The sequence below is a fragment of the Patagioenas fasciata genome, chromosome 1, assembly GCF_037038585.1.
Source record: "Patagioenas fasciata isolate bPatFas1 chromosome 1, bPatFas1.hap1, whole genome shotgun sequence".
NCBI classification, from domain to species: Eukaryota; Metazoa; Chordata; class Aves; order Columbiformes; family Columbidae; genus Patagioenas; species Patagioenas fasciata.
The window spans coordinates 77,747,501-77,762,227 of NC_092520.1; the positions used below are offsets into that span (position 1 = coordinate 77,747,501).

The 14,727-nt window shown below is 45.8% G+C and overlaps 1 protein-coding gene across 4 annotated transcripts in view; it reads left to right on the forward strand.

Annotated features, from left to right (window-relative positions):
- Positions 1-14,301, forward strand: part of PLA1A (phospholipase A1 member A) — a 24,845-nt gene extending 10,544 nt beyond the window's left edge. For 2 of the 4 annotated variants that reach the window (XM_065829193.2, XM_071809428.1), the window contains 8 exons: positions 182-290; positions 2,572-2,673; positions 3,532-3,621; positions 4,506-4,673; positions 5,634-5,723; positions 8,870-8,978; positions 12,400-12,564; positions 13,834-14,301. In XM_065829193.2, coding sequence (XP_065685265.1) covers positions 182-290; positions 2,572-2,673; positions 3,532-3,621; positions 4,506-4,673; positions 5,634-5,723; positions 8,870-8,978; positions 12,400-12,564; positions 13,834-13,918 — 918 coding nt within the window. In that variant the 3' untranslated portion in view covers positions 13,919-14,301. The remainder of the gene's footprint in view (positions 1-181; positions 291-2,571; positions 2,674-3,531; positions 3,622-4,505; positions 4,674-5,633; positions 5,724-8,869; positions 8,979-12,399; positions 12,565-13,833) is intronic. The other 2 variants (XM_071809425.1, XM_065829194.2) reach the window with 2 other exon arrangements.
- The last annotated feature ends 426 nt before the right edge of the window (positions 14,302-14,727 follow it).

Below are 14,727 nucleotides of genomic sequence, written 5' to 3' on the forward strand. Positions count from 1 at the left end.
GAATAACTCTGAAAGACAGAAGGGGCAATACCCATCATTCCCACATGTATTTGGTTCTCTACCACACACCTCATAAGCGATCCCAATATTAGAAGAGTTACAAAGCTGCTGCCTGGGCTGGGACAGGGTATTTCACCTTTCTGCCACAGAAACATTAATTTGTATTATAATCAATCTGCAGGCCTTGGGAGTCTCAGGGACATCCATCCACATCATCGGAGTAAGCCTTGGTGCACACGTTGGGGGCCTGGTAGGGCACTTCCATGGTGGTCAGCTGGGACGGATAACAGGTATCATAAAACTGAGTCTTGGATCATCACCTGCTCTTCGAAAGAGAGGATGAAAGGGCTAGGAAGGGGAGTCATCCATGGTGGTCTTTTAATTGAATAAGGGCTCTCTAGATCCAAGCTTATGGGTTTCTTCCTAGCTTCGGAAGAGCCTGACGATGGCTTTCCAGACATCAGTCCCCTCCACACCACCTCTAAACAATGCATGTACTTTCAAAAGGGTCCTTCCACCTCTGCACCACTCATCAAATTGCTGCCAGCTTAAAACATATGAGGCCTCTTGACTAATGAAAACCCACAGCACCCACATGCTTTGCTTCCCCTTTGTACCATGTATATGTCTGTGGTTCTTAGAATTAAAGTCCACAATGAATGTTGTTGAGGGAGAGCAGCAAGAGTGAGGTGTTCTGCAGGAAATGGCGAGCTGAGAACCAAGAGGACAGCAAGGCAGGGAGAGGCAGTGGCCTCACTGACAAGGGACACAGTCCTACTATATCTGGGCAAGAAGAGCAGAGCAGGTCCAGTGACAGGAACCAGGGTCATCCACAGTGCAGTGATCACCAGGCAAGTCTGTAGTGCTGAGGGAAGTCCAAGACTGAGTCAGAAAATCAAGTCAGCACGATAAAAGCAGGACCAACAAGACACAAGGCTGGGCATGGCATCCCTACAATACAGCTCAGGCAAGGACCAGAGGTTAAGAGCCTGAACCTGTGTTGGGAGGGCACAGATGAGGCTGAAGTGTTTTCACATACCTTAAAAGAGGTGTGGAGCAAAACCAGTATGAATTTTGGATACCAGAGCACAGACTTTATTTTTATGAAGTGAGTTTCTTTAGCCCATGCCTGTTCTTGTGAGTATCTTGTGGGTATCTCCCTGTGCAGGAAAGCAAATCGTACAGGAACTGGACTGAACAGCCCATATCCAAAATTGCTGAAGAGCAATTTGTTTCAGTACTTGCAGAGGAGACAAAAAAGCCTGAAGGAATTCAGTTGCATATAGTACAGCTTCAGTGAACAGTTTTCTTAGCACATCTTAGTACATCTCAAGGAAGTTTATGCAGCTTGTGTTTGGAGGAGGTGGGCATAGAGAACAGAGGATAAAAATGTGCTTGCCTCAGAGCTGTGCTAGAATTGACTGTTTCTCATGTTGTTTCCTCCTCAGGAAGAACTTTAAGCTACACCAAATAACACTTTTCAATATGTCTTAAAGCCTTCAACTAAAACTTGAACTTCAGTCTGTAGAAGTGGGTGGGGAACCTCTCAGCTTTTTGTATATGTCAAGATTAAAGAACACAGTAGAAAAAATAAAGCAGTAAAATCTTCTGATCAGTTGTACCTCTTTCTTTATGGAAAGAATAGGAAAGATTTCTTTTTCCTTTCTTGCCCTTTTCCTCCTTCCCTCACCTCTCACAAATGCAGACACATCGGTTTGTATATTGTTGATATTTCCTTCCTTGTCCATTAAGAGTTAATGGGACAGAGTCGAAGGCAGTCAAACTGGCCAGCTCTGAGCCTAAGTGGCATGTGAAACAGAGCTGCTTCTCAAACTATTGTTGTTGCCTGGGGAGGGAAAAAATCTTGTGAGATTATTTTTCTATGAAAATTGAACAGGATAAACCTCAGCTAGAACAACATCAACAAAATTATCTTTATCCCACTCCTTGGTATTTCTGAGGATAATTTCCATAATCCTTTGACTCCCCAGAAGCTTCTGTAGGAGCCAGGTTTAGGCAAAATTGTTAATGGCTGCTTAAGGACTTGATTTAATTTGTGGGGAGAGGACTCAGAATCCTCTTTGTTTTAAGAATGTTTGATAGTATTGAGCCTTTGTAATGCTTGGACTGGTTAATGCCTAGAATTGTGAATTCATCACCTAACTGATGATCTTCAGTGACATTTCTCAGACTGTAGCATTAATACAGATGACAGAACAATGAGGGAAGGTGTTACGAGTTTGATTGTCTTTCATTGAAAATCCAAAAGACACTCTGCACCCACTCTGTCAGAGCTAATTGGGAGATCAGTCATGGCTTTGCAGCCTAGAAACCTGAGGTACAAAACTGCTGAAGGTGAGGGAGTGGAACAGGGGAGGACAAGGTAAGGAAGCTGTAGTGGAAATTAGCAGGGACAGAAACCATTCTGGAACATCATCAGTGTGACCTGGGAATAATTTATCACTTCTGCCTAGCAACATTTTTAATGTTTTGGATAAAATAACTGGTCAAGAAACAAGAAAGAGGGGGGCTGAAGAGCACTTCTTGTTGTGGCATTTGCTTTTGTTACAGGCCTGGATCCCGCAGGCCCTAAATTCACCAGAGCCAGCCCTGAGGAGCGTCTGGACCCTGGGGATGCCCTCTTTGTGGAGGCCATTCATACCGATGCTGACAGTAAGCTGGCTTACATCATCTTTGGCCCATGCTTCCGTTCCTCCTGCTATCATTATTACTAAGGAGTCTGTAGGTCATTGTCCATTTTTTGCCAGATTACCGTGAATTTAGTTTCACTCTGAAGAAGTTTCTTGATTACATAGGCTTTAATGATGAATTCCCTACTCCAGAGCATTTCAAGCAACAGACAGGTGGAGATTAGACAAAGGCCAACCTTATAGCAAGTATTTCTTCCTTAACCCTGCTACAGCAAAATGAGTTCGTGCAGAACCACCTCAGCATGGCTTTTACCCCCTGGAAGGAATTTACATGTTTAGTCTCACTTTGTTTTTTCCCACCTGACATAAGAAATGTGCTACTGCGAGTGGCAGAAAGTAACAGAGTCAAACCAACAGCTCGTGCAGGCAGCAGCAGAGTAACTTTTCCAAAACACTTAGCGTCTATGTAGGCAGAACATGTGCTGAATAATAATGTGGTGCCTTTGAGTCACACCTCTTGCCTGAAGATCATGAAAATCTCCACCAACATAACTCTCAGTCATGCCTCATAATACCCTATAAAGTTTGTGGTCAGTTTTGTTCTCCTTTACAAGATGTCACCTAAGTCACGAAGGTGGTGATTAAACCACAGCTCTCAGTCATTTTGATGTCAGGGCCTGGAGCATGCTCTGTTCCATGCAGCAAAGCTACACAATGCAGCTGTAAGAACAGGAGATGTGTCCTTGCTGTCTCCAGCACTGGAGCTGCATCCAGCACTACTAATGTTCAGCCAGTTATTGGGACCTGTCATACACCACATGGGGTAAAGCCTATAGAAGAGCTAAGTGAAAGACTGAAGTGGCATTTCACCTCCTTTCAGATTTTGGGATCCGGATTCCGGTAGGCCACATCGATTATTTCGTCAATGGAGGCAAAGATCAACCAGGATGCCCCCGATTCATCTCTGCAGGTGAGAACACTCCATGGCCAAGCAAGGAGCTTTCATGGCCATTTAGCAGCCTGTGAAAATGCTGTTTGGCAACCAGCTCCTGCTATAGTCAGGGCAGATGTATATACATGTATTTGTAAACACACATGGCAGCAGAGATTCACAGCCCACACCTCCTCTCAGCAGTACAACAAGCAGCTGAAATTAAAATTGCGTACAGGTCAAGTGTCTTGGCAGCATCACTGTCAAGAGACGTGGTTTTGGTGACACTTCTGTATGAGCCAAAACCCTAGCATCAGTAGAGTTTCCATCAATGAAGAAAACATTTTTGCTATAAAGGCTCTTAGGTACTACTGGCAAAAGCTGCATTTTGTTTTCATGCTGCAAGCTACACCTATTCTTAGAGAGACAGCTGGTAAAATTACTGCCCTTTTCTTCTAGAGAATAGGACTTTACACAGTAAATCGCGTGGATAAATATTCAAATATGCTCTGGATGAGCCAGCTGCATTGAGGGTCAGTTTACAGGGGACACTTACAGTACCTAAATTCTCATAGCTGTGGTCACAGTGCAGGTGGGAGTCGAATCTATTGTACCACTTGCAGAGAACTTGGGGCCTCATCAATGGTATACTGATGGCATGACAGTTGTGTGGTCCCTCTCTTCCAAAGAACTCTGTTGGTCTGGGAGATACACTTCTAACTTCCTGCATAACTTCTCCTTCAGCAAGGCCTGGATTTGTAGTCACAGAGATGCTCTGCAAAATGTTATTAATGGGAAGTGGATTGCTGCAGGATCAGTAAGAGGGTTTCTTGACTCTCAGTTCCTTGGAAAAATGCAAAAAAAGCTGAAGCCAACAGAAAGGCTCATGGCTGCTTTTCTACGGGTGATTTTTTTTCTTGCAGGCTATAAGTTTCTGATCTGTGATCACATGAGGGCAGTACATCTCTATGTCAGTGCCTTGAAACATTCCTGTCCAATTGTGGCATTCCCCTGTGCAAGTCATCAAGATTTTTTAAATGGTCATTGCCTGGATTGTGCTGACCCCTTCCTGTTCTCCTGCCCCAGAATAGGTAAAGTACCAGTATGCTTTGGATCTCTTTGGGGATAGTGAGAAACTGTTTTGTTTTCAGGTTTCTATAGATAAACTCTAAAAGCTCATGTATTGCGTGAGGTAGAACACTAAAATTCATGAGCATTTCTGATGTTTAATCATTTCACATGGCCCAAAAATGAGTTGAAAGAGAGTCTCCAGAAATGCCTGCCTAACAAGGGGGCAATTAGCTTAAAAAGTGTCTGGTTTTGAGAAGCAGCTAGAAATTTTAGCCCAACCCTGAAATCCCATTCTTCTACAAGCTACTCACTGTTGCTGTGTCACCTCCTTCTCATAAATTCCTGCCTTGACCACCTCAAAGATGAATTCCCTGGACTGGGAGAAGGTAATAGTTTCCTCTTTTAGGCTTCCGAAACCGGGCTGTGGCATTAGGAGAGGAAGTGTTCTCTGGTGCTACTTGCAGTCTGATACCAGAGGAACATAAGGAGAGCCCTCTTTTGGTATAGGTGCTCTCAGATCAGCTACCCATCTCACCAAGCCACACTGTCAGCAACTCAGTGGTGCAGGCCTCAAGTTATGGTGGTCTTCTCACTTGACCAAGAAATTCAATTTCCCAGCACCTTGTGTTTGCATTGTCATCTACACTAAGTTTCCTGACTTTGTAGTCTTTAGTCTTGCTCATTTTGCACAGGTGCAACTGATGACACAGTTTGTTAGCAGAGGAGTGAAACAAAGCCACCAAGAGGTACTCTGATGAGGGTTACCTTGGGTAGTCAGAATAGTTTTTCTGAGGGAATGTTAAGCTGTCAAACAGACACCACAAACCTGTACTTGCTCTAATTTGCACAGGTATAAAAAAGGGTCTGTCCTCTGAGACAGGCTAGTTGGGTGGGATGAATGGGGGTGAATTAGGACCAAATATATTTCTGTTCTTGGTCATTCATGACTTTTCCTGCACTGGCTTTATTTCCTCCTGCAGGCCTGCTGGAGCAGGCAGGTCTCAACATGAGAAAGCTGCCCAAGGAAGTGAAAGTTTATTTAAAGACCAGTCCCTCAGCCCCATTCTGTGGTAAGTAGCATGAGAAAAACTTGAGTCAGAAGGGCGTTGACCAAATGAGACAGATCCTCTGAGGAGTCCAGGTAGTATCAGAATCAGCTGCCAGGGCTCAGGCAGTCTGAGACACACAGCTGAAGAGCAATAACCCTGCACACATCTCCCAACAAAAGCCCTTTCTAATGGATTTATTAATGTGTGCACAGCCCTGGATTAACACAACCACATGGCTTCAGGACTTCAGAAAAGACAGGCAGGGCAGGAGAGGTGGAGGGGTGGCTTTATATGTTAGAGAGTCTCTTGACTCTGTTAAACTTGAGGTCAGTAGTGACAAGGTTGAGTGCCTGTGGACCAGAATCAGGGGCAAGTCCGACAAGGCTGATGTCCTTGTGGGTGTCTGTTATAGACCACCCGACCAGGATGATGAAGGAGATGAATTATTCTACAAGCAGCTGGCAGATGTCTCAAAATCGACAGCCCTTGTTCTTGTGGGGGACTTTAACCTGCCAGATATCTGCTGGGAGCTCAATACTGCACAGAAGAGGCAGTCTAGGAATTTCCTAGAGTGTATAGAGGACAATTTCCTTCATCAGCTGGTAAATGAGCCTACCCTGGGTAAGGCCTTGCTAGACCTACTGTTTACAAACAAAGAAGGGCTGGTGGGAGATGTAGTGGTTGGCGACCGCCTGGGGCATAGCGACCACGAAATAATAGAATTTTCAATAGTTAGAGATGCAAGGAGAGCCACCAATAAAACCTCTACACTGGACTTCCGGAGGGCAGATTTTTGCCTATTCAGAAGTCTAGTTCAGAGCATACCCTGGGAAACAATGCTTAAAAACAAGGGGGCCCAGGAGGGTTGGACATACTTCAAGCGGGAGGTTTTGAGGGCACAGGATCAGGCTATACCAGTGCGCCGAAAGGCTAGCCGACAGGGAAGACAACCGGCTTGGCTAAACAGGGAGATTTTGAAGGAAATCAGAAATAAAAAGAGAGTTTACAGACTGTGGAAAAAAGGGCTGGCTACCTATGAAGAATTTAGGAAAATAGCTAGATCGTGCAGGAAAAAAATCAGGGAAACAAAAGTGCAGTTTGAAGTTAATTTGGCCAATTCTGTTAGGGATAATAAAAAGTCCTTCTTTAAATATGTTAATAACAAAAGGAGGGGCAAGGAAAACCTCCATTCTCTACTGGACTTTGAGGGAAATATAGTTAACAAAGATGAGGAGAAAGCTGAGGTACTTAATACCTACTTTGCCTCAATATTTACCAGTCAAACAGATGGCCCTCAGGATAACTGGCCTCTGGAGATGGTTGACAGGAATAGGAAGCCAAATAGTCCCCTTGTATTCCAAGAGGAAATAGTTGGTGGCTTACTGAGCCATCTGGATCCTCATAAGTCTATGGGACCAGACGGGATCCATCCTAGGGTGATGAGGGAGCTAGCAGAAGAGCTCGCCAAGCCGCTCTCCATCATCTTCCAACAGTCTTGGCTCACTGGGGAGGTCCCAAATGATTGGAAACTGGCAAATGTTACCCCAATCCACAAAAAGGGCTGCAAAGCTGACCCTGGCAACTACAGGCCTGTCAGCCTGACCTCGGTGCCTGGCAGGGTGATGGAGCAGATCATCCTGAATGCAATCACACAGCACCTCCAGGATGGACCAGGGATCAGACCCAGCCAGCATGGGTTTAGGAGGGGCAGGTCCTGTCTGACCAACCTGATTTCCTTTTATGATCAGGTGACCCACCTAGTGGATGAGGGGAAAGCTGTAGATGTGATCTATCTAGACTTCAGCAAAGCCTTTGACACTGTCTCCCATAATATACTCCTTCAAAAGCTGATAGCCCATGGCTTGGACAAGTGCACTCTCTGCTGGGTTAAGAACTGGCTGGAGGGCCGGGCCCAGAGAGTGCTGGTAAATGGGGCTGCATCTAGCTGGTGGCCAGTCACTAGTGGTGTCCCCCAGGGGTCAGTGTTGGGTCCAGTCCTGTTTAACATCTTTATTGATGATTTAGATGAGGGGATTGAGACCACCATCAGCAAATTTGCTGATGACACCAAGTTGGGGGGCAGTGTTGACCTGCTGGAAGGCAGGAGGGCTCTGCAAAGAGATCTGGATAGACTGGAAAAATGGGCTGATTCCAATGGGATGAAGTTCAACAAGGCCAAGTGCCGGGTCCTGCACTTTGGCCACAACAACCCCCTTCAGCGCTACAGGCTGGGCACGGAGTGGCTGGAGAGCAGCCAGACAGAAAGGGACCTGGGGGTACTGATTGACAGCAAGCTCAACATGAGCCAACAGTGTGCCCAGGTGGCCAAGAGGGCCAATGGTATCCTGGCCTGTATCAAAAATAGTGTGGTCAGCAGGACAAGGGAGGTGATCCTTCCCCTGTACTCTGCATTGGTGAGGCCACACCTGGAGTATTGTGTTCAGTTCTGGGCCCCTCAGTTCAGGAAGGATATTGAGGTGCTGGAGCGGGTCCAGAGAAGAGCAACAAGACTGGTGAAGGGACTTGAGCACATGACCTATGGTGAGAGGCTGAGGGAGCTGGGGTTGTTCAGCCTGGAGAAGAGGAGGCTTAGAGGTGACCTCATTGCTCTCTATAACTACCTGAAGGGAAGTTATAGTCAGGTGGGAACTGGTCTCTTCTCCCAGGCAGTTAGCAATAGGACAAGGGGACATGGGCTTAAACTCTGCCAGGGGAAGTTTAGGCTGGATATTAGGAAGAAGTTCTTTACGGAAAGAGTGATCAGGCATTGGAATGGCCTGCCTAGGGAGGTGGTGGACTCACCGTCCCTGGAGGTTTTTAAACTGAGATTGGACATGGCTCTTAGTGCCATGATCTAGTAAATGGGCTGAAGTTGGACCAAGGGTTGGACTTGATGATCTCTGAGGTCTTTTCCAACCTAGCCAATTCTGTGATTCTGTGATTCTGTGACTGAAGAAAAGGGTAGCGAAAATACCTGTCTGTTTACACTGAACTATGAAGACTTGCCCACTGTGTCTCTCACAGCACAGAGACTAGTTTATTAATTGCTTAATTTTCTTTGTGCTGGTGGATCCAGGGAATGAGTGCTAGAGGCCTTTTTTTTTGGCAGGGGTAGGTCCAAACAATAGTACATGCCCTCACTCCTACATACTTTTTCTGTTTTTCAGTCCATCACAGCCTGGTTGAGTTCCACTTGCAGAAGAAAAGAAACATAGTCACCAGCATTGAGATCACTTTCTGCAGCAACAGCACCAGAGACACAGCGAAGATCACCATGTGAGTGATCATGCATGCTTCTGGCTTTTTTTTCCCCAGCTCTCTATGTAAGGATCTTTATTCTGGTCCAGGAAATGCACGACAATAGTGTTTCTTCCTGAGTGCAGTCACTGAGTGGTGAACCACAACCTTTCTTCTTGAGTCTTTCCACATTTACCTTGAATGCTCTCAAGAACCAGGTATGTGCCACCATTACTTGGTAACCATGGCTAGGTCCAGCTCTTCCCTGTGTGCATGAAGCAGTTGGTATACTCTGGGAACCCCGAATTTGTATACTGTTGTGTTGCTACACTGGTTCATTTTCTACACCACACTCTTGCCTGGTGCCAGTTCAAACCACAATCACTCTCAGATAGTTATTAGCCCTACTCTGACAGACGAAGTCCATCCACCAGAGGTTCCAGACAGATGGACTCAGACATTACTCTTTATGCCCAATAGGACAGCAGTTGTAAAGAGGAGACAAGTGCATCTCTGTGCAGTCAGAAGTGTGGTCAGTAGCTTGTTGTCTCTGCAGTAATGCAGCGGAGCACCCAGGCTCCCATTGTAGAGAAGAGTCCAGGCGGCAGGGGACCAAGACCACACGTATAGACAGATAGATCTCTCTTGAAAGCACCACCTTCATCCAAACTGTATCTGAATTAAAGAACGAGACTCAGACTTCTGTTCCACAACCCTTGCCTCAGGGGGAATCTCCCCACCACAAAGAAATTTCCCAGAAGTCTTATTCTCTTCTTCTAACAACTTCCTGACCACTGCTGTGGGCTGGAAGCTGCGATGGAGAGATGCAGCTAGAACGTGCTCCTGACCACTTCAGGATCCAGTCCACTAAGGATCCTCAACCAACTCTCCTAGGCTCAGAGAGGTTCCAGTGCTGGCTCCCACATAGTCCTTACAACTAAGCCAAAACATTGTGACCTGAAGCTAACTGTATTGGTACTTCAGTTCTGGGCACCAGGAGATAGGGGTGAGAAATAGGGAATGGGAAGCTATGCTCTAGGGTGGGCTCCAGCGTGACATAGCTGCTTGGTGACAGACACTGCAGTTTGGACTTCATACTCCTGCCTGGTGGAGCTCAGTCTCTTCAACGCCTCCACAGCTTGGAAACCAAATCTGCCCCTTCCAAAGATGCAGGAAGAAGAAAATAATAACACCCGGGTCAAATCAGGACCCTTTATCTGTTCAGAAAGGCATGCAGCACTTCTTTTGGCAGTAGTCAGATACAGGAGTGTCCAGCAGGTGGCATGTGAGCAGCGGAGGGAAAGGCTGGCTGCGGCAGAGAGACAGGCAGATAATCCTGAGGCTTTGTTGGGCCTTCAGGTTTTAATGAGACAGGGTAACCTAGCCAGAGATACCCTTGCCCTGGCAGAACAACAGCTGTGTTTCATTTAAATGCCTTCCTAAGAAGCACAAGGCTTACAGTGATAAAGCTACAGATTTGAGAGTATAAAATTGAAGATATTCATTTTAATTCACACTGTAGCAAAGAGTAAAGAATCTTCCCTACTCCAGGCAAAGCGAAGCCCTCTAGTGCAGTCAAGTCCAGAGTGTTGAAGAAGCATCTAAACATAGTTTCTCACCCCACAGTTCAGATGCTGATTGATCACTGACTTATTTCAGGTGATCTGCCTTGCATATGTGGTGTCCTCTGGTTCCTTGGAAATGCACAGGGACCTGAAGCGTTTAACCAGTCTCGTACCTTCAGCAAGTGACTCACATGGTTATATTTTGCTTGGCACTGCCCTTCTCCTCTCTCAAATATCAACTCTGATCTCACTCCTTAGGATGCTGTTGCCCCACATGTTGCTTAGAGTGCCCCAAGAAACATGTCCCCAAGGCCCACAGCTGCCATGGGGATGACCTTGTTACACTGCACACATCCCAGCTGCATTGCCATTGCTTACACATCGCATGACATCATCTCTCATATCCAAGAAAACATACTTCTGAAGCCAGCCAAGAGTCCTGTATCGACCCAAAGGTTGTGCAGGGCTGGACCAAATGTCAGTCCTGGGAGTGCCTTTCTTTAACCCGCTTAACCTTACCGTGCTCCTCTGTCCTAGGATAGGCCTGGATCCTGCCCATGGACAATATGCAGTAGAGAGATGGCCTCTCTTCTGTTTGTCCATTGGCTATCCATTATTTACCTTTTTAACCATAATTTAATGATGTTCCCTATTTTTGGCAGCTTCAAGTCAGACACACACAATGTCCAACATCTACCGCTCCAGTCTAAGGGAGAGACTGAATGTACTGGTTTATGTTGGCCACTCTGGCCTAGGAGGATGCTGAGTGCAGCTGTCAGCCCTCTCCCAGGAGCAACTTTGGTTAGCAGAATTATAGGCTCTTCCTGACACTTTTGTCACCTCTACCCTTTCCCTGCCATCATGTTTCTGCCTGGGTCCTTCTAGTGTTGTGTTGAGTCAAGCTACACACATATTCTTCATGAATACAAGAAAATCAATGGTCTCCAGGCTCTCAAAGGTGCCAGGTAGATCAAGTATAAGAAGGCCAATTGGATGGACTTCACAGAAAGGGGGTGACCTACCTACCTATGTAAAATGGCTGGGCAGCACACCTTCCTACCACACGACCAACTGGGCTCTGATCACTGGCTGTTTACCCAGTCTCTGGCATTTCTGATTTCATGTTGCCTGGGTAAGAGCATAGGGACAGACAAACATTCCTCTCCAAACGATTCCACCTCCAACATGGTCAGAAAGCAAATATCTAGAGAAGAGTATAAAAAGGGGCAGTGTAAACATGTAGCAATACTTCACCAAATAGCTTCCCAGTGTCTGACTAATTACACTTTGTGGACTTTCAGAGCCGAAGGTGAGATCTTTGTCTTTGCTAGCTCCCAATGCTTTTGTCTTCCATGAACTTGTCCATTCCCCCTCCCATGACTTGTATAATCATGTAAACTTTCTAACACCCACAACATCCCACAGCAGGGACTTTAACAGCTTAAAATGAATGGTACTCTGTGCAGTGTGTAATCTTTTTGAGCCTGCCACCTGTTAACTTTCTTTGATGACCCCTCGTTCATGTACCAGAGGACATGGTGAACAACCAACCCTTAACCATGCCATTCATGATTTCATAGATGTCAACCTTACCTACCACTTCGCTCTCTGTAGCAATCTGTGTTTCAATCTTTATGTAATAGCAGGAAGGGTTGTAATATAGCAGTATGATGGAAGGAAGGCTATTTATACAGAAATACTCTTGACTACAGAGATGAAACATAGAGAGACAGCCAATAAGACTCTCAGGCAATGCCTCGTTTTGGCAGATGAGTCTTCTCACTCCATTTTATTATGAGGGCTTCAAAATAATAACCTGGGTGCACATCTACATACAGCCTGCATCTGCATATTGGTTGAATGTTCTCCCTCACATCTCTCACTCTGCCTTGCAGACCTAAGCACGAGGAGACGGGAAAACGGCTACTGGCCCATAGAGTTCCCCTCTGCCAGATAAACAGCGTGACACTGAAGTATCTTCCCAGGAATCAGTTCTGGAGGAAGGACGAATCATCCATTGTCGGCAAGTTCTGTGCAGTCCCGCTGCCCCTTGATAGCAAGTAAGTTGCAGGAATATCTTGCAGGGATTCACTAAGCCTATGGGTGCAGCCTGTGGTTTGAAATAATGTGTTCTCTCTCCCATTTAGATAAACATGTAAAGAGGTCTATCTCACCCCCTCTGTGTAGAAAAATAACTTTCTACCTATGAGAGAGAAAAATTTCCGAAGTAGTTTTCTATGACTCTTCTCCCAGGATAAAAGTGTGCCATGGAAGTAAAATGGCGGCAACTCACATCACCTTGAAGATGCTGAAGTCACAAGCAATGACAAAAGCTTGTACAAACTAGAGTGTTCTCCTTTTGTCATTGCTTGCTCTCTCCATCTTCCTCCCGTGTACAATGGGCCCCCATCTGAAACACAACAGACAGGATAAGACAACAGAAGACCAGTAATGCAGTTCTGCTTCTTATACTGCACAGGTTTATAAAGCACTAAGGCTAAAGACAACAATTCTGCATTTTCTAGGACAAGGATTGTAGAGTATATGCCTTCAGCCATAATTATCTTATCAAGAGTAGAAGCAGTCAAGTCCTTTTCATCCCCAAAAAAATACAATGGTCTTCTCCATAATACAGTATTCTTACCAGGAGTTTTGCAGATCCAGAATTCTTGCAGGTAGGGAAAAATAGCTGTGTCTATACTCACAGATTAGATTCTGTCCACATTGCTTCTGAGTTGACGCTTATGCTGGCTTCAGGCTGAAGCAAGGTAGCGGGCTCTCCAAAGTCGGGAAACCCAGAAGCAGAAGGGAGACTTGTGTTCACGTGCAAATTCTGTTCTTATGGGCAGCAAGGAGACTCGAGCACAAGGCAGTAGAAATATGTCCAGTAGGTCCAGATAGAGATAGGTATTCTTATGCAAATACCAAGCACTCCTTTGACTGCTTTGCAGAAAAAAGCACTCCACAGTTGAGATGGGCTTTTTGTCCCTTATGAATGGGACAACATGGCACATTGCTAACCTGCATGCCTGGAAGCACCAGACCTGGCTTTGACGCAGGTGGAAAGCTATAGAGGTGGACAGGCTCAAAAAAACACACTCTTACCACAAAACTGGGAGCACTCAGAGCGATAAAAGTGCTGCCAAGAGGAGATGGTGGAAAGGTGAAGGACACAGCCCCACACAAACCTCTCCAGCCAATTAATCCTAGCCAGGGCACAGCACCCTGTTCATCATACATTTACAAAGCAGCACAAGGTCCACCAGCAGCTTGCTTGCCTGTGTGTTAAGATAGCAACCTCAGCTGACTTCCCTGTGCTCTTCCCACAGCAGGACAATGTTATGCCTGCCTTGGAATGTCACCCTCCCTGGCAAGACAGAGATCTCCTGTGAGCTCCCTGCTGCTTGTGCTTAGCACTGCATTTGGTGCACGCAGGTGTACCCAAAACTGAAAAGGAGTCCTAAGCTTATTGCTGCTCTCTGCTCACAGATGGTACTTTCACCATAAAACTGGATGAGTTTTTTACTTGCTGCATTAGGGACAGAATGTCAAGGAAGAGTGCGGCCCATCGGTGAGTATGAGATTGACTGGTCACATCAAGACACCTCAAGTAAGAGTCTGGATTAAGGCTTCAATGGATTCTGTACTCAGCTCTGAAAGTGAGACGGGCAAGTCATTTAATTGCAAAGTTTGAATCTGTATGAAAGAAGAAGATAATATCACTCTTCCTGCAACAGGAGTATTGGAATGATTCATTTGTGGTTTATATTAAAGTGTCCTGAGAACTTCATAGTAAAGGTGAGAAGTATTATTTTTCCTCCTCAAGGGGAAACTGTGTGGTTCAGGTTTGGCACAGGAAGGAGTCTTTCTTAGCCAGTGCTCCAGTGGGAAACTCACTAGTTCCATCTACAAAACACTTTCAGAGTGAGACCCTATTGATTTCATATTAGTGCTCCTGCTAAATAATCAGAATTAATCTCTTGCCTGTGACATTCGCCAATTTCCAGTCAACTGGGACCTCACTGATTAGCCAGGACTGATGAGAAATAATGGAAAGTGTCTTGGTGAGCACCTCTGCCAGCTCCCTCAGTACCCAGTTTCCCACAAGGCCCCATAGACTTATGTGTGTCTAAGCAGTGTAGCAGGTTGCTAACTGCTTCCCCTTATATTATTGGGGCTTCATTTTGCTCCCTCTCCCTGTCTTCTGGTTCATGGGGGTGTGT